Source organism: Anas platyrhynchos, chromosome 5 (assembly GCF_047663525.1).
Source record: "Anas platyrhynchos isolate ZD024472 breed Pekin duck chromosome 5, IASCAAS_PekinDuck_T2T, whole genome shotgun sequence".
Lineage (NCBI taxonomy): Eukaryota > Metazoa > Chordata > Aves > Anseriformes > Anatidae > Anas > Anas platyrhynchos.
The window spans coordinates 35,565,496-35,589,789 of record NC_092591.1 but is presented as its reverse complement, the minus strand read 5'-3'; the positions used below and the strand labels follow the sequence as shown (position 1 = coordinate 35,589,789).

General features: G+C 39.8%; 1 protein-coding gene across 14 annotated transcripts in view; it reads right to left on the bottom strand.

The window, feature by feature from the left end:
* DPF3 (double PHD fingers 3) overlaps positions 1–24,294 on the bottom strand; it is a 182,696-nt gene that overhangs the window by 11,903 nt on the left and 146,499 nt on the right. For 9 of the 14 annotated variants that reach the window (XM_072038821.1, XM_072038823.1, XM_072038822.1 and 6 more), the window contains one exon: positions 19,290–19,418. In XM_072038821.1, the coding sequence (XP_071894922.1) occupies positions 19,290–19,418 (129 nt within the window). Of the gene's footprint in view, positions 1–6,526; positions 8,666–14,480; positions 15,904–19,289; positions 19,419–24,294 lie in introns of those variants that run through there. The other 5 variants (XR_011809690.1, XR_011809688.1, XR_011809691.1 and 2 more) reach the window with 2 other exon arrangements.

Genomic DNA, 24,294 nt, shown 5'->3' with positions numbered 1-24,294 from the left:
CTGCTGATGAGACACCTGGTCCTTCCTCAGTATTCCTGGTGTTAAATGGCTCCTTGGCACAACCTGGGAGCAGCACATTTGCAGGGACAGCCGGTGCTGCCTAGCACATCATATTCTTGAGGCAGCACCTGCAGAGACCAGTTGCTGTCCTCCCCAGGCACTAAGGGCTTTGAGGAGAACTTCAGGGGTGACTTCAGCCATGGGCTGCTAAGAGCTACTGCCCATTGGAAATACGGCAGGCTGGGCTAACACAGGTGAGTTAAAGGAGGGGATGGGAGAGCTGAAAAGGAGAGTGGTACTGATCTCTGAACAAACTTTCTCTCTAGAATGATTGAAGAGCAATTCTAGGTTAATTCACTACCAGGATGGTTCCAGGAATTTCAAATCAAATGGCAAACTCCAGAGAAAATATTTGTCATTGTTTTAATATTAAATAAAATTAACTATGCAGAAGACACCATACCATTGCATAGACAGTGACCTCATGGCGATTGCATGAGGTAACTATGTACCATCCAGGTAAAGAAATTCAGCACATGATGAGTAGATGGTTGATAACCCACACAAACACACCACAAATGCAAGAGGCCTGACTTTCCCACATGAGCATAATTTACTCTGTTGCTAATGCAGTTGTATGATTGTATATTCAGACATAACTAGGACTGCCTCACTTAACTAAACACAAACAATTTAAAGCAAGCTACTTCAGTCCCCCATTGATTTAAAGCTCTTTCAGCTACAGAATAGGCAGCAGAGTTTTTTTTAACAAACTCTCCATTGTTTGCAATGCAGTGTTAGAAGCTGGAAAAATCCCACCGAATACTGATTTTTCCCTTCTCCATTTGCTAAACCCTCTGTTTGGTTAGGAATTTTTAAGCTCCAATGGAGATTTCATCAACATGGCAGCCAGTTTTCACTTCCCCATCAAAATGCCAGCAACATCAATACCAAAGGAAGTAGCAGCTCACTACATGCTGCAGAGCATTGGTACATGCCCACTATGTGAAAAAGTCAGCAAAAAGTATGAGTTTACTTTCTAAAAAATGTAATTCCAGGGTGATCTAAATATCTGAGTAAGTACCTGAATTTGAACAAAGTGCTTTTTGTCAGAAGAAAGCCTGAGGCGTTAAAGGGTTAAGAAACAGCAGAGGCAGAAACAGATTTTTCAGAAAGGGTGAGACATTTTGTGCCAGAATTTTACAAACAAAAAGCTTTACTTTCATTTTGGAACAGTACCTTGCTTTAAAAGTGAGCTCCATTTAATTGTTTTTAAGAGAGGAAAAAATACTCACAAACGAAATGTTTCATTCAAGTCAGAGCCCACTTGGCAGTGGGAAAGGAAGGAAAAGGGTCATTCCATTCAGAAAAATAGAACACATTTAGTTTTGAATCAAACCAAAATCATTTCTCCTCACCACGGCACTTTTCAATTCAGTCATTTCAACAGCCCTTTTGAGTCACTTTGTAACAAAATAATGCCAGAGACTCCAAAACAGTAGGATTTTTTTTGTTTTGTTTTTAAGTAGAAAAAGACCAGATAAAAATCCATCATTTGTTTTTGTAGACATTAGATTTAAAAAGCCCAGGTGCAGGGCACTCTTTAACCTGTAACAAGCGAGCAGCATTGCTTTTACCTACACAACCCGTATTTCATAGCAGCTAAATATCACTTCCGATGAAACAAGAAATTAGCTAGTTCCACTGCAGTGGACACAAGTGTCCCTCATTAAACAGTTCACTCATCCTGTTCCTTTTCAGCACCAGAGGAATTGCTTAATAGAGGCTATATGAAAGTAGAACATTATTCTATTTAATGCCAGAAAATGATCTTCCATAGTACTACTGGGATCTGTTCAGTCCTCTGCCCCTGCTCTGAGCTGGCTGCTGTGCTGGCTAGCAGGACTGCTGCTTGGTGATTCTGGCAAGGGGGCTGGGAAGTCCTCTCCTGCATTGCTGGTCTGACCTGGGCACCTTTCACAGCTACTGAGGGCGTTCATCACCTGCAACATTCACTACGAGGTGGCATCCACTTACCCAAGAGCTCCCTGGCAATTCTCAGTGATAGCTGCACTGAGCCTAATCAGGACTAGCTCTTTTCAACATAAATCCAGGTGCAAGCACCTAAACAATCACAGAGGAATCTAATGGGTGTATACATCATTAGGAGATTCCCCTACATTTTCTTCTATCACATCTCTAAATACCTGTAAAATCCCATCCTTAACAGAAGTGAGAATGTGGTCTTGGTGAGCTGAATAAGGAAGAGGCTGACCTGGCCTTGCAAGGGAACTGAAGCTCCCTAGCCCAGGGAAGATCCTCTTCTCCAGGTGAAGGAACACTAAGGCTCTGAACCATCTGGATGGCTGAAGAGTACAACAGAAATCTGAATTGAACCCAGAGAGAGGTTGTGGATAGTTAATAACTCTCCTAAGCCTCCAGGCTTCAGAGATGCAAGCAGAGTCCCTGTGTGCCTTCCTGAGAAGAGCTGGGACCTTCTTTAAGAAGCCCAAGCCCAGGTATCCCAGCAATGAACAAGGCTTCTGAGCCAAGACCCAGCTGCAGAATCCACTGCATGCTAAAATGAGTTGTTGAGCCTGAGGAAAGGGCCGGAAAGACTGTAGTGCAGTTTAACAGATTTAAGCCACTCCCAGCAGAGCACTGATGTGAAGCAACCATGATTTGCACCAACAGTGGAAAGTGAATTTCTCAAACATAGGCTCAAAAACACCCTATGTAAATTCCACCATACAATGTGCTACATGAACTGGAAAGCTAAGGCTGTCTTATGCTAAAATAAAAGTACCCCTCCAGTGACAGCACAGCTTCCAGCTGCTTCCCATCTAGTGATTTCCTCTCAACTTGAGAGTTGGCTTCGGTACTGGCCCCTGAATTCATCATAAGAAGGAGTTAATGGCTGTTGGTACATGAAAGAAATCTAAATTAGTAAGTTAAGTCTTCAGCAATGCTTGACAAAACTCACTCCAGCATTATTTAAAATTTCTGCTCTGATTAAAAACAAGATGGCTGTATCTGAAAGATTTGGTCATGTTCTTTTTCTTCCTGCAACCCACAATGAGCATCCCCAACACCAGGCCACTAACAGCAAAGACTGAAGAAGTGTAATCAGAAGGGACTTCAGCCCAAGTGAAGAATGACTCTTAATAATTGTGCAGTTCTGGAGATAAACTAGAAGGTCTTACTGAGAATTTGTGTTGGAAGATTAACAGCAAGATTAACTGAGAAACAAAATGTCACTCTGAAGAAAAACACTCAGCATAAGACATTAAAGGGAAGTTACGCCTGTTCCTGTTCAAGATGGATGGTCCATCAGCTGGGCTCCCAAAGAGGACGAACCCTTCTGCAAGCTCTCCAGAGCAGCTGCCTCTCTCCAGCAGGTAGCAGTAGTTCTGAGAGCTTCAGCCCACCACCTAGCTTTCAGTGTTCAAAGTATATTGCCTTTTCCATAATACTGAAATATTTGGTTTGTAGGCCATGCAGAGCTACTACAGCTATCTTAGACAACATCAAATAAAGCTGTATCTAGTTATATCCTGAGTGGCAATGACAGCAACAACAAACACTTCAGAAATCTGTACTTTTTAAAGCTAAATGCCATGCTTCTCCCATCATGGTGCACACATCATGGCATCACGAAGAATTATTGAATACAGGAACAAAAGTTCATCACATAACAGATATAATACTTTTTTTTTCTAGATACACAGCAAGAGCATACACTGAAACAGCAAAAAAAAAAGCAGTCAGGTTTTAAAAAATATACCGGTGAAATTAAGATGCCGCAGATGGATGGCTCTCAGCTTTACTCATTAAAATCAAAGACAGAACTAAACTGTTACAAGTGCCCAGCTTTGGTGGAACAAAGGAAATACAATTTTACAACAATTTCCAAGGGACGACAAAGATTATAACACATCAGGCCACAATTTTGACAGGCTCAGCCAAAGCAGAGGGCTGAGAAGTCAATGCTTGTATGCGCTCTTGTTTATGCATGAGGTAGTGGGTGTCCTACTGATCCATCTTCAATACTGGGGATGGGATGGGGAACTGAAAAGGCAATGTCACTGAAACCAGTGCAGTGTACTAGCTCAGGTCAAAGCAAAGAAGCCAATTCCATTGTCAGTTTACTCAGAAAACTCAGGACTGCAGCTCTCGGCTTTGTCAGCCTTCGGCTAATCCTCATCCCAGGGGGCCATGGCTGTGGGGACACCCAGCAGGTGCAGCAGGGTTGGTGAGCACTTTTACTTCCCCCTTCTGCCACACCTGATTCTCACCAGCAAGAGCCCTTCTCCATACAGGAAAATATGGCAACTTCCTAGCCAGCATGACAAAGAAATCAGCTCTGGGGATGCCAGAACAGTGGTATTTTTTTTCTGTCCAGATAATTTCTGCAGAATTAAAATTTTCCTTTACAACATTTGTATTTCCTGGCCCATGGAGAGAGGGGGAGAGAGAGAGAGAGGAAGGGAGGAAATAAACAAAAAGCACAAAAACATTTGAAGTAAGACCTATGCAGAGTTGTTCTGTGGAGTCTGACAGCCTGTAGCAATAGCTCCGCTGTGGTGGGAAGGATCCCATTCATCCAAACAAGGTGTTGACAGCCATCCATAAAGGCCAGTTTCAATGTACCCTTTCACTCCTGGTTACCTTAGCAGAAATGCTTAGCTCTGCCCTGTGTATCCATCACACCGAGAACAATGAATGTGACAACTGAGTTAAGAGTGGGAGATGACCTATTGAACAAGAAAAGTGCTCTGATGCCATGAGCCGCTTCCTTCCTTCATTTTTTCAACTTTCCTTTCTTTGATTTGTCACCATTTGTCCAGCTCTGCCCTCAGTCCAACCTCCATCTGGGTCTCTCTGTCCTGTGCAGCACAGCAGAAAGCTCAAGAGGAGCTAGAAGAAGAACAAAAGCAGCAATGGCCAGGGGCTCAGAATCTGTCACCACACATCCTCCCTTCCAACACTGCCTTAGGGCAGAAAGATTGCTTGCCCCCATCAAATCCCTTTGGAAAAGTAGTTCTGTAGGCATACAGTTTAGATTATTGTAAGAATATCTGAGAGCAAATCACAGAAAGGAAACTGGAAGTTGCTAGGAGAAGCTTTAAAACCAGCAACATCAGCATGCACTCTTCAGGAAGCATCACAGCTACCTTCTCAGCACGGCTCAGAAATACAGCTAGCACCTTATCCCACCTCCTCAGCTGTCTCTGGCACCCCACGTCCAAACCGTGCAAAGGAAAGGAAGACCTTTTTAGCTGCAGAACAGCTCAGGACAAGCCAGCAAGCAGCCCACAAGCTGCTCTACCAGATCCTAAAGAGGTTTCCAAGAGCCACAGTGATGGGACAGCAAGGGTAGCAGAAATGCATTTTAGATTCCTCCTCCTTTCAGTAAATCTGCAAAGGGCCTTGCACAGGTAAAGATAAGGTCTGAAGGTAGGCAGTGAAGTTTTCAAGTCATGTTCTGGCCAGCTGAGTGAAGAGACAAAACACTAATGGGAAGTAAGATTACACATGTGAAAAATAAAACTTCACAGGAAATAGCTAACTCTGCTGTAAAGACACACTCTGAGACAGAAATGTTACAAATCATGAAGGTAGGAGTTCATGTTCGACAATTCTTAGGGGTTTACTATAATTTCTATATTGCCTTATTGGATTCATTTCTGCTGTGTTCTTTAGGACTTATTTGTTGTTTGATCTGCTGTGGTTTTATTCCCCACTACTCTAAAGGCTCTGTACCCACATCAGAAGATCTCTTAAAAACTACATCCCTGCTGCTATTTTTGCAAGCAGCTGCCAAAATGAAAAGGCCCATCTATAGCCACTACTGGTAGCACAGCAATCAATGGTAAGGCAGAGGAAAAACAACAGAACTTCATAAAAATGACAGCAGGTCTATTAGGGAAGAGGAAACATGGCTTTTCTTAAAAAGAGGGCATCTAATCTGAAACAGTATTTCCTCCTTCTCTTCCCATCCTATACAACCACACTACTAATCTTACATGTGTAAAGGGAAAGGGAGATTTCATGCCTGCACTGTGAAATGCAGCAAAGGGAACCACAGCTTTGGCTCTGGCAGGCAGTTACTCCAGTGACTGGATTAGAAGTGTCATAGGTAGGGTCGTGGCTCCGTAAGGTGATGTCACTAAAATCCATACAAAGAGCATCATATAATTTAGACTCTACCTTTGAGTCTCAATTACCTCACTGCAACTCTATTTATCCCATAAAGAAGGTTATTAAAACACAAACACATTGAGAAAGATCTTCTACTACCACCAAGTCACAGGATATACTACCAAAATGAGTCCTACACAAAAGCAGTATTTTATTTCCTGCCTGCCTTCACTATAGCAAGTAACAGGACCAATTTCTAGGGTTAAAAGGAAGTATGTGAGAAAAAGGAAGAGAAGTTTTGGTTAACTTCAAGCTTCATTAAGAAATACAAAACAAAATCCAGGGACAAGAGTCGTAATTTACAAAATGGTAAAGAAAAACAAAATCAATAGAGGAGGAAGTTTTATTTTAAGCTTCAAGAGAGTATTATAAACAATGGAGAGCTTAGAAAAGTATATGTACAAGTACGTTATTCAACAATATCTCTTTAAAAGAAGATTATTTGCACTAAAAAAGACCCTGTGGAATCGGTTTGATAATGTAATATTTACAGAGGAATATACAGTAGGGGCATTGGAAGCAGAACTTTTATTTGAAAGGAATATTACACAAACTGGATACACACCCTACAGTTTGTAAATCTTCATTACAGTTGTGCGTTTTGTTATATTTTGATTAAATAAAATTTGATTTCTTTTTTCCTCTAGAGGCAGCTCACCACTGCAAGCCTGGAAATCAGCAAAATGAACAAAGCAAACCCATTCTGCTAAAGAGCCTGATTATGACATGGATTTTGCCATTTGACTTAGTGGGAGCAGGACTCAGGTTTCCCAAAGATTTAATATGGTTATTTTTGGCTCTATGTCTTTATGCAGGAGGGAGCAGGAGAAGGGAGAGGGAGCATAGGACAAAATCCACTGCTGACACATGGAAATCTCTCAATGAGGTGAGTTTGAGATTTAGGTGCACAAGAAACATGATGCAGGATCAGGCTCTCTGGCAGCTTCACCTACTCAGGATGAATTTTTTGTGACATCGCTTTTTTTCACTCAAAAAGCCAACATAATCCACATTAACAAAAACACTTTTTCTAACTATACACTGGGTCTATCCCAATAGGTACCCCTGGCCACAGAGGATAGGTAATCTCAGAGCCAAGTCCAATACCCTTCTCCTAAGACACAAGGCTATCTTGCATCCTTCCTACCCTGCACCACACATGACAGAGAACAGTCCTGCACTATCTGCTGTGAGCAGATTTGGCAGCCAACAAACTCCCCCAGTGCTCACATGAAGCAGAACTCGTTTCACTGAGAAGATGGCTAACAACCCGGAATGAGGGTTGTGAATGTTCCTCACCGGATAATTTAGGACTGCAGCTGTGGGGACTCAACATTCTTCTCCTGCTGAGCAACCCCTGTTGCTCACTGCTGAAATGCAGGTGCATCTCTATACTTTTCAAAGACCACTACTTCTTAATAACGGGATGAAATACACAAGGTTTCTACAGAGAGCATCATCCTTGACTCCAACAGGAAGCTCCATGCAAGAGCATTTGAACACTTAGATACTTTTCTTACAACCAACTCACAATCAGCTGAGGAATTATAAGGGGGGTAGGGGGATTAACAGAGTTGTTTTCATTTTTTGCAAAGCCCTCTTTCAGCAGAGGTATTTCACAGAATTGCTCAAGTGAAAACCTGCTTTTCTGTGCAGAAGAGACACATCAATCCTACTGGGAGAAGACAGTCCTTTGAATTGGACAAAACATATGGTAACAAAAAAATCCAGCCACTGAGCCTGATCTTTGCTCTTTCAACAGTTTTTGTTCAGATTTGTGCCTAACACAAATACAGCAAAGTAAGTTTTAAGCATCTAACAGGATATTATTAAGGAGAAAGTAAACCAGAACAATCTTCACTTACCACATCCAATTTGCAAAAAACAAAGATACCCAGCACATGTATGAATGGCTTCTTTAAAGTAAGAGAGAGAGCAGAGTTGATCTTTATTTTCGTTATTTAAAAAAAAAGTTTTTTCCTTAAAGTAAATATTCAGTCTTTATTTTACATTAAGTGCTTTTTAAAATTTCATGTCTTCACAAAATTGCATTTAAAATTTGAAGTAAAATGTATTTCAAACAAAAATACTGTGCAACTTCAGCACTTCTTTTCTCTCTTAAATATTGAAATAAATAAAATAGTTAAGTCTTTTTTCAGTTTGTTTGTTTTTCAGTCAGTTCTACTGTAGATCAATTCCAGTTTGACCTGGGTTTATACACATGCTTAAAAGAAAGTGAAATCAAGACTTTAAAAAAATTCTTTGTATTGCACCAGCTTAGGGCATCCCCAGAACTTCTCTGAACAGTTGGCAGCCGGCTTCCTGCAGTCCAGGCTCCTGTGCCAGATGAAACAGGTACAGAAGGGTCAGGGCAAGGAGAAGTATCAAAGCATCCTGGCTTCTCTCGGCCTTCTTCTGAAATGTCTTGCTTGAAGGATGCTGGAGTCCATGAGGGCAGGGCTGACTGCAGAGGGAAAGGCAATAGAAAGTAGAACTAAACAAACTCAAACAGACAACAAAAGCAAATGCTCAGAATAAAACAGAAAAAGCACAAACCAACCTTCCAACACTGTTTGCATTCTAGTGCTTTGAAAACATAGATTTGACAGACTCAGTTTCAACTGACTGGGGGAGCTACAAGTAAATATGAAGCAAACAAACGGGATATGAAGGAGCACATCCAAAAGAAAGGCACCAAATGCTGTCAATCTTTCTTACTGTGAACGTCATTAAATAACCTTCATCATTCAGCTTATATAGCTGTCTCTTCACTAGAGGTTAAGATTTTTGCTTATGAAATCCTGCTCTGATTACACTGCTATATTGCTAATTAGTTGTACAGAGCCATGAGTGTATGCAGCACTGCACAGAAGACATTTTTAGGATTCTGAACCATACGCACAGGGGCAGCAGCAACGTGATAACTTCTGGAAATACGTGAAAATTTGCATTTTGCGTTTAATTTAATCCGTGAATGGACTAAGTTGTATACCACTAAGCTCCTGAGCTTAAAAGAACTCATGGTTATTCCCACAAAATGGGAGGGCCTCCCCCCACACCTTCCCCGCACCTCTCGTATCAGTTCTGGATGACTTGGAGGTCCAAAATCTTAGGAGCTACCAGTGACAGGAAGAATAACTCAATGATATGAACTGGATGCAACCCCTTAACGAGATATCAGAACTTGAAATTGCAACATCTGTGGATTTTTTATTTTTTTCTAAATGTTACTATAACTTCCATCCTCTGAAGTTGGCAACTCAACACTCATGGAAATCATACAGGAACATGAAAAAAGTTCCAACCCAGTTTCAGTACTCTATGGTATTTATACAGGTTGGGCTTTTTCAACCCTGGTAAATATCTGGCAAAGAGAACAAAGGTTGGTAGGGTTTATTGTAATGGCTCAGTCAGCAAAAATTCAGCCTGGCTACATTCCTGCACTGTGAGGGTTTGTCAAAACAACCCCATGCCAGCATGAACACATGTATATGCCTCATACTTTACATATACTCATAGCGACACATTTTATACAAATAAGAGAAAAATAGAAGAAAATACAAAATGGGTGTTTATTGGAAACATCTACATATGCTGCAGCACAAAACACACTGGGCAGATTTTGCAGTTTTTATAATGAGACAACTCCCAGTGGGGTCAATACAATGTTTGCTTGAGGAGTCAATTCAGTAAAACTGCTTGCCATGTGAAAGAGGCAAATTGTCTGAGGATCCAGGTTTTGAAAGCGCCACAGTTTGATGGTATTTGAATCATAATTTCAGGATCCATCTCAAAACATCATTAAAAGAATTAACCAAAGAAAGGCAAGGCAGCCAGGAGAATGCTGTGGTGCCCCAGCACAGCCTGGACTCAGCGGCTCTCTGGGTGCAGCTCTGGTTTGCTCCACGCACCAGCAGGCAGCAAACTGAGTCTCTGTCTTCAATCAAGAGCCTAAGCCGAGGACTGTAAAATGGCACACTGGAACTCAAAATGAATAACTAATGTAAAAGCTCAAAGGCAAAACAATGCGGGGAGGGGATTCTAATAACACATTCTGTTGAAACAAATGGCCGTCTCAGAGCTTGTCTACACCATACTAGCAAGCGTATTAACAGGGAGGTTTCATTCAATAAAAGCAATAGCTAAGAAAGCTCAGTGCTAATCCTTCTGAAGCCAGTGGCAAAGTTCTCTCTGGACCGTGTTTCAGCAGCCCAGGCTCATCATTCACGACCTTACCACATAAGTGCAATGTTATCCCAAGCATATTACATATACAAGAAATAAATATCCAAGCCACAAACCCACAAACCTGGGGGCACCAGGGTGGAGGGAAGAGATGCAAAGTGAAGTAAAACAGATTCCATCTTCAACCCTATTCTGCCACATGCCTCATGGCCTCCCTTTATTGTCTGTAATGTCAGAATCCCTTTTCTTAAAACTTTCTCAATACATACCATCATGCTTAAAATTTTAAACTGCTTTTATGAAAGAGATAAGGTCTGCCCCTGCTAACATGTCCTCTAAGTATCACAGAATGGAATATGCTAAGGATCTGTGCACACAGCCTTTCTTCCCACAAATCGGCTGCTCAAGCAGCACGTCACTTCCTCACTTCCACCTGCTCCCATCTGTGAATCAGTTTGCAGAGGATGGCTCAGGAAATTCTGTGCCTTTTCTAAGATCCTTTAGTATGAAGCAGTAGAAAGGGGCCAGAGAACATAGCTCACATGATTAAACAAACACGGGTAAGCCTGAATTTGGGCCTGAGATGAAACTTTCCTTTATTCACATTCCATATTGGAGTAGTTTTATTTTGGGATGTGGTTTGTGTGGGAGCATATAAGTTTCAGGAGAATCTACGGATAGACTTGTGCTAACCTTCCTCTAATAAGAAGGACATCTTTGGATGTGGACTGCAAGAGCCAGGCTTGTGATTAGTTGAAGGACTGTACCTTCAAAGATCTCCTTCTTATAAAGCTCAGAACAGCAGGTCTCATTGAACTGCTGAAATCGCTGGGGAATACAGAGCATCACAGTTCTTTCTCATTTCAAAGATGACTTTATTTTTCAGGTATGACATAGAATTCACTTTTTTTATGCCTTCCTAGTTTGGTTTGGGACTTACGTGTCTTTGAGGATACAATTGGCACTGTGCAGTTTCCTCATTTCTGACCCGGCTATGCTGGAGTCAGCCCTCCCCCCCCCCCTTTTTTTTTCCTCCCCACTGCATTTATGAAACCTCCTCCTATGTATGTTCTGCCTCATTAACAGTGCCATTTTCTTGTCATCTGAGAGGGTCTCATGCAAGCAGCCCCTCGGCTTTGCTTTATCTTTGACTTATGAGCTGACCAACTTTCTTTCCCTGTTCCCAGTCTTCACTCCAGCAGTGCCTACCCTGACAGTATTTCATTTCCACACCAGCTCTCCGTTCGATATTCACAGTTAACACTGCTTTACAACCTAGTTTAAACAAGTATACCTTTAGCTTCCATCTCTACATCTTCACCTCCTCCTTGTGATCAATGCCTTCCTATGGCCAGTACCACTGCTCAGCCTACTTGATTAAACCATGAGAAGTAGATTTCTCCTCAGGTTGGTTATCTCAGTCTAATATGACAACCTGAGGAATTCAAAGACCACTCTGCTCTCCATAACAACAAATTTATTTTTCCTTCCTTCCTTCCTTTCTTCCTTCCTCAGGATTAGCTTCTTGAACTGTCCATTTACACATTACTACACATTACAGGACTAGCTTGACTGTCCATATACACATTAATGGCATAAATAACAGTAATGGGTGCTTTTGTATGCCATCTGTAATAAATGTCTGCTGGCAGCCTTATGCACTCTGTGAGCTGTGGCTTCTTTCTGAGGGCACTGCGCTACCCAGTTGTCACAAAGACGGGTGGTTAGGTTGCGAAAGGATTAAGACTGTATGCATTGTTATACTGACTGCATTTGTGAAACTAAATCAAGATTTAATGAATTATGGGCATCTGATTATTGTTTGTATTCCAGAAGAGCCCAGAATGTGTTAGGCATGGTTCACAAAAGACAATGGTAAGGACTCCACTTGGAAAAAATTATATTTAGAGTATGTCTGAAATTATATTTAGAGTATGTCTATTCTGCAGTTATTGCGGTGACTGAAGTTCTTCAGAAAGATATATCTGGATAAATTTCAGCTAGCTAGCCCAGGTGCTGCTAGGACAACAGTCAGTGCAGCAGCACAGAGCTGAGAATGGGCTGCAAGAGCGTGCAAGAAGCTGGGTAAACACAGCAGGCAGCAAATGCTGAGCTCTGTGCTGCCATCACTGCACCAGTAGCCACGTGCAGTTGCCTGGTGCCAACTGTGGTAAGTATCCACCTCTCAGACTGCAAAAAGTAGATAAAATTAACAAAACTTGGTGTTCCTCAGCTCATGAAAACTGAGCTCTCTTCAGTTCCTTAATAATTCAAGTGTCTGTTTCACCTGTGTGTCTTTCCATGCCAAAGTATACTTTGGCTGTATAAAATGAAAACTCTTTAACTCATCTGTGTGATATGACTGCTACATGAACACAAGAAATGGATGCAAGATAGATGCTAGAAATCATGTTCCTTGTTTGCTGTGCATTTGGCACATTTCTATGTACTGCTCCCTTTCTATTTTTCCTATTGTTCACATGGCCATGTCACAGACTAACAACAGAAGGAAAAAGAAATTAAGGGAGAGAATGTAATACTAGTTACATCGATGTAAGTGCAGGGATTGAAGGGCAGAGAAAAAGAAGCAATAAGTTTGATTTTTTTTTTTCTTTTTACTCTAAAGTATTTCAGGTTTATGGTATTCCTTTGAAAACTGTGAACAACTGCATCTCTAGACCAGATTCTGCTCTGAGTTACAGTAATGTAAAATTAGAGGAAATCCACTGGACTTTAAAGACATGACTCTGCTTACAGTAAGGTCAGTATGAAACGAGTGAGCCAACATAAGATTCATGCAAGTGCTGATTTCATCTATTCTTGGTTAGGAAGTGTCTTCTATCTTGACTGCTGTGCTCTTCATTTTAATGTCTGTATTGTCAATAGGTGTGCATGTAGCTGTGCACATGTATTTCTGATATATGTTTAACTACACACGCACAAGATGATACAAATGAGCCAACTACGTTCTCTCAGGGATTTTGGCAGATACCTGTATTACTGTGCCTCCCCCCTGGAAATTACCTGAAGTTTGAGCTTTTGGTAAATACAGAAGAATGGCAAAATATTATGAATTTATCTGCTGTATTCTTTCAGAGAAAAAAGAACTGGTTGTGGAATGAATGAATGTTTTCATCAGTTAAAGTACACTTCTCATTGACAGTGTTAAGTCAAAATATCATTGATTTGACACTTGATGGATTATAATACACCAGCAGGAACAGAACAGCAACAGAAAAAGATTGTCAATATGGAAAAAGCTCAAACAAGGCTTTCTCCTCACAGGTGCACATGACTCTTGCATTCCCTATTCTACACTATAAACACACGGAGGTATTTTGTAACATTTTGTAGCACACTTAATTCTGAGGGCAGATTATTAATGTAATCTAAACATCAGTAGCATCATTCTGGACTTACATCTACGTACCTAAGAGCAGAATCTGGCCACTGATTATTCTAGGCCTAAAGTCAATAAAGAATTTGAGGTAAGCTCTATGACTGGATCCCCTTTTTTTTTAAAGGTTTATGGAAAGAAAAAATTGTTGAAAGAACTCTCACAGACAGTACTGTGCCCAGAAAAAGAAGAGGAATCCGTTTGGACAGGCTTCATTCACATATTAGAACAATATGTATCCAAAGTCTTCATTACAAGGCTGAGATTTTTATTCTGGTATCAAATATCTCCAATTTAAGGACTACACACTGCCCATATAAAAGTCTATTTTGCCTTTGATTTAAATGGGGTCATGATTTCACCCTATATACGCATCAGTAAAAACACAACCTTAGAACCTAATTTTGTCTCTGCTCCAGGAGTATTTTCACCAGCATTAGGACAGGAAAACATAACCTACATACTAAATCTTTTTATAGACTTCACTTCTGACTGTAAACAAGGCTGGATCCTGCTCCCACATAACTTCAATAAGTTTCATAAGAGGCACATACTCATATTTTGAATGTGGCACATACTCATAAAACAATTTAATCCACAGGATTTACTCCTACAACAAAGTTCAATCAAGGGTCTCTTGAAAATCCAGGGAACAGAGATTTCACAATCAGTGAAAGACGTTTCAGCTAGGACATACCTTTTGAATTCTGCTGCATGCTTCCTCCTTTCTGGGAAAGTCGCTGGGAAGGGAGTCACTCTTCTCCATTGCCCATGGAACTTTAATGAGTATTGCTTTGGTTTATTTCAAGAGAAGCTATTGAAAAGCAAACAAAGTGTCTCACAAGACACTACAGAGAGAAAAATCTGGGCGACACAGAAAAAAATGCTGTGAATTAAAATTTAAAAATGGAAAGAAAAGTATAGGTGAGGTATTTTTCCATATCATTTCTTCCATGATTCTGCTTCTCCATCTGTTTTGTCTTTGATGTCTATGACTTGCCATTCATATGCCGTCCCTATGCTTGGAAATTGCTATCCATGAAGTGAAAGGTGAAGGAAAAGTAATTTAATAATAATAAAAAAAGGTAGAGCGGAGTGAGGAAAAGATGCAGGGGTGCAGGAAGGAAGAGATCTATTGAGTGTAAAGGTATCCAAAGGACGGATGATGGAAACGTGTTCCCCAAGGTCATGGTCTTCAATGGAGCTGCTTGTGTCTTCAAGCTGTTAAAGACAAGTGTAGCAGATGTACAAGAAGAGCCAAACTCCACATGGTACAGTAAGTGCAAAATGCAGAAGCCATCACACCAAGGGTTTCCTTGTCTTCGGATAGAGTCCGCCCACAGTGGTTCTCTAGAAACAGTTCTATCATCAAGTAGACATCCATTGCTTTTTTGTGTTTTTTTTTTGTATTTTTATTTAAAAAGTATCTTTTTTTTTTTCTAATAATATATAGAATATATAAATAATAATAATTAAAAAAAACTATTTGGGTTTTCTTTCATGCTCTCCAACCCATCTGTATTTTTTGTGGTTTGCTGATATATATATTAAAAGACAACAAAATCAACTCTGCTCACTATTAAAAAAAATATTAAATCCACCTTTTATGTTTCCAGAGAGAAAGAGAAGGGAGGGGAGGTGGGAGAAAAACAAACTAAAATGAAAAAAAAAAAAAAAAAAAACAGGAAAATCAAAACCTTCTGTCTCTTCAAAGTAGTTGTCAAGAGCTTTAAGCGCTTGTGCTTTCAGTGTACACCCCACAGGAAAAACAACAACAACAACAAAAACAAAAACAAAATAAAACAAAACAAAAACCAAGGACCTAAAATTAAAAAAAAAAAAAAAAAGAGAAAAAGGTAATAATAATCCTAGTAGTAAAATGGACAGCAAATTGCTCAGAGTTTGTGCGTCTTTTTAATTATTTTAGCAGCCGCCCTTTTTGTCTGCAGAGGGAGAGCTGCCACCACAGCCACCTCCTCGGCTTGAGAGAGGCTCTTCTGCATCGTCCTCGTCAAAGCCGTGAAAGGTCGAGGTGTCGCTTTCTGACGTGGAACCGAACAAGTCCTCCGTAGTGCGTGCTGGCGCTGCTTCGTCCCTCCTGCCTTCTCTTCCCAAATGAGCTGACATGTATGATGAATATATCAGCACATGGGTTAAGCAACAGGCATCATTATCATCATTTTTTTTTAAGCATCATTATTATTAAACAATACAGACTATCGAGCTCAGAGGTGTGTGCTTGTACGTGCCCACACACCTCAACGTCATAACTTGGGAGAACTGCAGTAAGAAAATAAAAAAGGATCAGTTTCTCTTTCAAAGAAAAAAAAAAAATCTACAAATAACACAGGTGCCCATAGCTATGGCAGCGAAAGGGTTAATCATATTTTCCTCTCTTCAAAAGACATTAAAATATTTTCTCGTGATTACTTAGATCAATTTAAAAAGAATTTTAGACCGTGTAAGTAATTAGACACCATTAGAGCTTCTAAGCACAATGACTGTCCTTCAGACTGGCATCAACTGTCACAAATTTACTGCTATAGAAATGTAACCCATTAGATATCTCATCAGCCTCAGGACTTTTATTCCTGTCCTTCACCTGATCCTAAACAGCCTCTTCTATGGAAAAAATGAAATACATTTTGAAAATTAAGTGGAAGTAAACTAAATAAATGCTTTTATTCCGATTTCATGTCATCTCCTTTAAAAATATGCCCCAAACAAACAAACAAACAAACAGACACAGTTCAACAACTAAAACAACTAAGATGAGAAGTGACCTGTCTTGGGGAACACTGAAAAGTTCAAAAGTGTGCATTAATCCAACTTTCAGTATGCAACAGGAAATTCTCCACACAGAACATCAATGTCAACAACAACAACAAGACTCTTGAAAATAGAAGTCAAATACTGGTATCTGTGAAATTGAGGTTTATTTTCTCCCTCAATCAAACACATTATGTGATTAATAGCATAACCTTCAGAATCCCTCTCCAAGAAAGGTAGAGAAAAAGATATTTCTTGTGCCCCAGCAAAACGAAAGGGTCAGTGTGTAGGGGACAACTGATTTATTACTCGGAAACACTAACATGACATTAAGTAACCGACTGTTTGGTCCCCACTCCAGCTACACCAGTCAGCCATATAACTGCGTGGTTAAGTACACTGCATTGCTTGAGAAACGAAGAATTAAACCCTGTTCACAAAAATAAAATGGATATAACAAAATAATTGGTAGATGAACCACCTTACAGGGATGTGGTATTACTCGTTTTGTGAAGGGAAGAAATAACATAATTTCCATGACCTCTCTTTCAGTATAATGAAAATGTTGCCCATTATCAAGAAAGAGAAAGATGGCAGCCACCAAAGAGTTTTCATTGTTTTAGTTTACAGATTAGTGTGTGGTTGTACCTTAATTGCTTCCATCACACATCAGTCACACCATTGCAGACCCTTACGAATGACCCAGGTGGGTCAGAATTTGTACAAGGATAGCATTTAATGGAACTGATTTTGCACAATTTAGGTTACATGCGGATCTACTTGTTCTATCACACTAAGCCATCAAGGGATTTAATGTATTTGTGTTACATTCTGATATAATCACCATAGCAATGTTTAAATAGCAAAAAATATGGATCTGTCTCACTGCGCCGTATCAGGACAATGCTGAAATGAGTTATATAGAACTACAGCAATCAAGGGGAAGAGGAATGCTCTTCCAAGATGGCACCACAGACCACATGAGCTTCCCCCTTTAGTTATTAAGAAGCAAATGCATATACACTAAAAGGTCCATGCCACTGACTATGCAGGATTCATAAGGATGCCCCTGGAGAAAACCAAAGGGGTCACCAGTGGTCCTCTGGTGACCAGTCAGTATCACTTCAGGATATCTTCAGAGGTCACAACAACTGCAGAAGGCAATTTGTCAGTGAGAGCCTAGTCCTGCTCCCACTGAATCTGGTAAGAGGTTCACTATGAATCTCAGCAGGAGTACGAGAAGGCCATTCCTTCATCACGAGAACACTTCACATAGCATTTCAGCATCACGCAACAGACATCTTCCAGTGACCGCAGAACAGAAGCAGCAGTGGCAATACTGAATTTCAAGGTCTCTTTGGTTTTCAAATTTATATTTTATGGTTTTATCACCACTAGTATTACCACTGTCCAGAAATATCACAACTGGAAACTTGACCAAAGCTGGAATATGCAGTTATTAGAGGTCTCCCATTCCCTCTACCGTTGCCACCACCTCCCACACAAACTCTGAATAACTGCTCAGCTGGGACAAAATTAAAAAAAAAAAAAAGAGAGAAAAAGAGAACAAAAGGGAAGAGGGGAAGGAAGGAAGGAAGGAAGGAAGGAAGGAAGGAAGGAAGGAAGGAAGGAAGGAAGGAAGGAAGGAAGGAAAAGAAAGAGAAGGAAAAGAAAGAGAAGGAAAAGAAAGAGAAGGAAAAGAAAGAGAAGGAAAAGAAAGAGAAGGAAAAGAAAGAGAAGGAAAGTGAAAGAAGAGAAGAGAAGAGAAGAGAAGAGAAGAGAAGAGAAGAGAAGAGAAGAGAAGAGAAGAGAAGAGAAGAGAAGAGAAGAGAAGAGAAGAGAAGAGAAGAGAAGAGAAGAGAAGAGAAGAGAAGAGAAGAGAAGAGAAGAGAAGAGAAGAGAAGAGAAGAGAAGAGAAGAGAAGAGAAAGAAAAGAAAAGAAAAGAAAAGAAAAGAAAAGAAAAGAAAAGAAAAGAAAAGAAAAGAAAAGAAAAGAAAAGAAAAGAAAAGAAAATAAAAGAAAAGAAAAGAAAAGAAAAGAAAAGAAAAGAAAAGAAAAGAAAAGAAAAGAAAAGAAAAGAAAAGAAAAGAAAAGAAAAGAAAAGAAAAGAAAAGAAAACTGTCCAGAAATAAAGACAACTAGAAATGGGAAAGACACAACTGCCTACATTTAAAAAGAGAGAAGAGGAGAAAATGGAGAAATAAAAACCTCTTTAAACAAAATTAATGATAGTCATCTTGTAAGAGGATAATTCCTGACAGCTACCCCCATCTCTACCCTGTAATTTCCTCCCTCTTTCTTTTTTGGATGAAGAAATGCATGAAATGTGTAATCAATGGAAATGCTTGTCATGCAACTTTCATAAATCTTGTAAGTAATTTATAGTTGTAATTGCAGCATTTGAAGACAGAGCCCATTCTTTAACATTGTCATAGGATTTTCTCCTTCCATTTAAAGAACAACTAGTACATGTACCAATGTTCACAGAAGCCAATAAATACATTAAAACTTCATTATTTCGTAAGAACCCCATTAGCTTAAAATTGTGAATCCAACAATGGGTTTTACAACAGAAAATTTCCCAATCATCCATTCCCACAAATACAGGCAAGAGGTAAGACCTCACGTCCTATTCCCTCCCAAATGTGCTGCCTTTCTTCAAAATTTTCAGGAGGAGAAAAAATGAAAACACACAAATGCTTTTGTACAAGAAAGTTGCAAGAAGGAGTCACCTACCAGAGCGCCCACAGTCTGAGCACGATACAAGTTCCTCAGGCCGGCCACTTTTTTTGTTCATATTGGAGCCTCCGAGGCAGAAGTCACAGTAGTTATTGGGAATGATGACCCCGTCTGGTCCTTTCTGGGCTGTAGTCGGGTTAGAAATCAGATTTACTTAAAGAGAATTCAGTTCGGATATTTCCCACTTCTCTTTGATATAATGCTAACTGGGTGAGTTTGCAGGCCACACAAAATGTTGTCAATTAAAACAAGAATTAGGCTGTATAAATCACCTCCATCTTAAGTACACTGTATGCTGTAACTATTTTGCCTGAAATGCACTTCACCATTTCCCTTACAATGCAGCTGAGCTGGTCCCTCACCAGGACATGCTGCCAGAGATCCCTGTGCAGTTCAGGGAATTCATAATACACACAAGCATATAAACATACCCTAATGCAGAATCAGGCCTAAGCTGTTGGTAAGCCAAGCCTGCTTTTTCAGACAGCAGCCATAAATGTAAACACACAAAGCACAACTTCAGAAAGGAAAAGCATGTTCCCCAAAACTCAGAAACCTACAGCAGGGAGATGGAGGAAGAGGCACCCTCACTGGTTTTATTTCACATATTTTCTAAAAAAAGAGGGAGGTTAGGTTCTTACTTTCCACCTAAGAATATTGGAAAGGAGCAGGCACACAGTGGGGCTCAAGTACAAGGGAAGGCTTTTCCTCTAGAAGGGAGAAAAGGACAGAAGTCTTCAGCATCTCTAGTTGAGCAGAACATCACTTTTTTTTTTTTTTTTTTTTTTTTTTATCCTCACAACTGCCATTTTCCTCCTTTGCTTTCCAGAGAGAGAAAACTTCTTGTTCCTCCATAGTCTGACCAGGAACCATGAAAGGGTGAGGGAAATGGGGGAAATGGTTGGTCTTGGTTTTTCCTTTTTTAAATTAAAAATAAAAATTCCAACGGTATACCTGGCCTAAGCCTACCCCATGTGGATTGCTACAAACTAGAAAATGAAGACCTTTAAACTGTGTCATCTATATTTAATTATCCTTTTAATGCATATTTTGTAACTTGCAGATTTTTAACAGATGTTTTGACAGCCTTTATTAATGATCTTTTTGTCCACATCCAAATTTCCCCCACAGAACAATGACATTCTAAAGGGCTTCTGGTAGCAGTCCAAGACATACAGTTAAAATTAAAATTTCCTCTGAGTTCCATCGTTTTTTTCTGGTTTGGGTGCATCTAGTTACTCATTCCCTTCCAGCTGTTGATTATTTGAGCTTTTTGAAGATTGGTAGCTGAAAGATTGCAAGTAAGGTGAAATTAAGAAGAAAAATAAATAAATAAATAAATAAATAAATAAATAAATAAATAAATAAATAAATGAATGAAACCATAGCACTGCAAATACAGCATTATCTTCCTACATGATCATCAAGTCCCTGATGTATTTACTAAACAATGGGTTTTGCTCTGAAGTGGTGGTCAGCAGATCCTTGGTTCTCCCAAAACCAGCCATAAGCTCTCACTGTTAGGTTAGTATCCTGCCAGTTAGCAGAGAGGCATTTAATACGCGAATGCAAGATAAGCAGAAAAGAACTGTAACCAGGTGGAAGCCTAGCACACAGACTCATTTTAAGAGCTGGAACAAAATGGTCATAAAGTTGTTACTTGTACTTTTTTTATTTTATTTTTTTATAAAAAGCAGATCTCTCTAACATTTATTTTTCCCACTGCAGCCCCACTCTGAAAAAGTTAAGTCATTATTTCTGTATATTTTGCTGCATCTACAAACAGGTCAAATGCAATACAAGCTCAGCAAGCCCAGCATCCAGTGATTTTTTGTTCCTTATTACTTCACTTTTCATGCGAGTTTCTTAAAGCGCCTTGCAGCTACTAGGAACCTAATATTAACCCTCAGTGAAGTCCAAAGTGCTTTTTGCCATCTAGCCAAAGTATTACTGGGCCCTAATTAAATTTCATGGTGAAGAGGCACCATGGCATTTTACAGCTGGAAAGACTTGGTAGTAGGGTCATTAGCTGGCTTCCTCAAAAGCACAAGAATTCTGTGGTGAGGCCACAAATAAAAACAACCATTCAAGGTGCCTGCCAGTGTACTAAGCAAAGAGCTCTACTTCTACATGGTGTAGGATCACATAACTGGTTTAATGTGCAACATATACTGACTTAAATTTTCCAACGCATCTCACGAACCTAAGACCCACTAACAGTCGAACTGGAAATGGGACAGGGGAACTCATGAAAACACGTACACCGACCAATTCATCTACGGCGTGTGGCACATGTGGAGGGTTTTCATCGGCTGTGATGAAGCTGAAGGGATTCTCCTAGACTACTGGCAAGGGGAAAAGCACACTTTTAATCACTTCCTTTTACTTCTTTTTTTTTTTTTTTTGTCTTCCACTTTCATTGAATTTTTAATGTCAGTGTCTATGTGCTCATCTATTGCTTGTCACTCATAATATGCACCTGGCTCAGCTGACTCGGGTAAGAGATGTCAGTCCTGAAAAGCTGTACACAGATTAAAATTCCTGAAGTTACACCAATGTTGTCTTTAGTGATGCATCTTCACAGCCAAATACACCAGTACAGGCAATGTCTCCAATGCTTTTTCATTCTAATGGGTACAAAAACTGGAATGAAGCCTAACTCAGGCTTATTTTCTTGATCAGTACTGTACAGCGAATTAAGCCTCAGGCTAAATAACAGAAGGCTTAAGAATAAAAAGATTTGCAGATGACAGTAAGCAGAGTTCTTACTTTCAAAGGATTTTTTGTGTATGTCCTCAGTTTTTACTTCAATTTTCCTGTAGTTCACAAATGTTGAGGAAATTAAGAAACAAAGCAAAGACAGAAAGATACAATGTACAATATTCATGAGAAGCATATCATACACCAAAACCCAACCCTAATCCCTCCCCTTTATCAATAAAAGTATTTACAAAACTATGGGAATGGATGCACAAGTGAAAGCAAGTAAATTACTAGGGACTAATGTGTTGCTGCTTTTCATCTGAGACAGAATAATTAACTAGGTATACACTTTTTGCACACATTAATCACAAAGTAGAAAGTGCTTGCTTAAGCCACATGATAGCTCAGCTAATGAGAAGTAACTCGCCAAGGTGTGCTAGCTAAATCATTTTGCTCAGGTGATTACAACCAAGGATTTTGTCTGAAAAACGTTCACCCAGAATCAGAAAGAGTTTTAAAGCAAAGCCGTGAAAAACAGCTATGGTCTTGTCCTAGCTTACACAAAACTCCTCTGATTTTCTTTTACATTACAAACTGCTACAACAGATCAAAAGCTTTGTGGAGCTTTGAGGAGTACTGCCTAAGCTAAGGTGTTCTCATAGGGGGGATACTTAAATCGCCGCCTCTTGCAGTTTCAACTTGGTCTCACTTTCTTGTTTCATCAAAGGCCCTGTCTTCATCTACATCTGCCCCCAAATAAGCAATGTATACTGGCTTTAAAAATCCTTTTAAAAATGCATTGAGTAAGATCTACACTGGTCAGATGATGGTTTAACCGTACCTGAAAGCTGATTCATGTGAAGATAGGATGCAGACTGAAAACGAAGTCAGTATTCCCAAATAACTTTGGCTTGCTCTTATTCTGAAATAGATTTTTTCTTCTCAGCCTAATCAAGTGAATTTCAAACTATATAATGCTAAGCTGAATAAATTCCTTATTAAAAAATAGTAACATCATTCACAGGAGTTTTCCTACAAAACAAGTATTGAAAATTAAATTAATGTTGTAGTATATTACAAAGTAACTTTCTTCTGTAGACAAAACCTTAAATGCTAAACAAATTGACTGCGTTTAAATATTTAAAATAAGTTCTATGCCTTCTTGATTTTGCAGGTAGGTGGTCTAGCCAGAATTCTAGCTTCCTTTCTTCCCTCTCAAAGTAATCAAAGAATCTGGAAATTATTTTCTTGTTTTAATGATAAAAGAAAGCTGCTTCTAGTGAAATAACATCAAGAAATAAGGATTTTTATTTTCTCCTGGAGCCACGTGACACAATAAGAATCTCAGGTTCTAGCTCTCATGGCTGCAGAGAATAAATAACCTGAACGGAAGGCAATTCTTGTCCTTGAAAGGAAGGCAAAAGAAGCAATTCTTGTCCCTTTTTTTAACCCAAAAGTTCAGAACACAAATATTTTCAAAAGGTTTCCTTCTAAATGACACTCTTAAAAACAAACAAAAGCAAAATAAGTAGAACACTGTATTTTCTCAATTTTCTGATTTCCAGCTGAAGTTATTTTAATGATTTGGATAATGATCTTTAAACACTTGTAGGTGGAAACAGCACTGAAAAGAAAAACTGGTTTCTCTGCTCCTTAGTACCGAATCACAGCCACATACATTTCTTCAGCCTGTGGGTACAGCAGCTTGATACTGAGCCATGGTTTAAGTGGTATATCCAGGTTTGCTAGCACTTCATCTCTATTTTGTATCTTGTCCACAGGACTGGAAAGGCAGTGGAGGAGGAGGACTAGAGCGTGTGCCTCAGGGTCAGGGTGGGGGCTTGTGCCTTGTTTATTTAAATGATTACAGTGAATTGGCTACAATCAGACATAAATGCGTTCCCAAAGGGATTTTTCCTAACACATTTTGTCCAGCTCTTACCTTTTTCTTCTGGGCTTGATCCAAAACCAATAAAGTCCATTGGAGGTTTTCAATTCAATTTGAAAGGCTTTGAATGAGGTCATTTACTCTGTTTGCAACAGAAATTTCCAGAGCACAATAGAGACCACGGGAACCTGCGTGCAGGCCTGAATCAAGTCAATGTGCTTTGCAACAGAGAAAAAGGGGTGGATTTGCTTTTTTTTTTTTTTTTTTCTTTTTAAATCTACAAGACCCTTTGTCTGCAGCTGGGGCCCAGTTTTCCTTTCAGACACCTCCCTTCTTGAAGTGCAAGCCCAGCGCTCTGCCGCATGTGGCCTGCCTTGGCGGAGCCCCTCGAAGGACCCACCTCATCCCAAG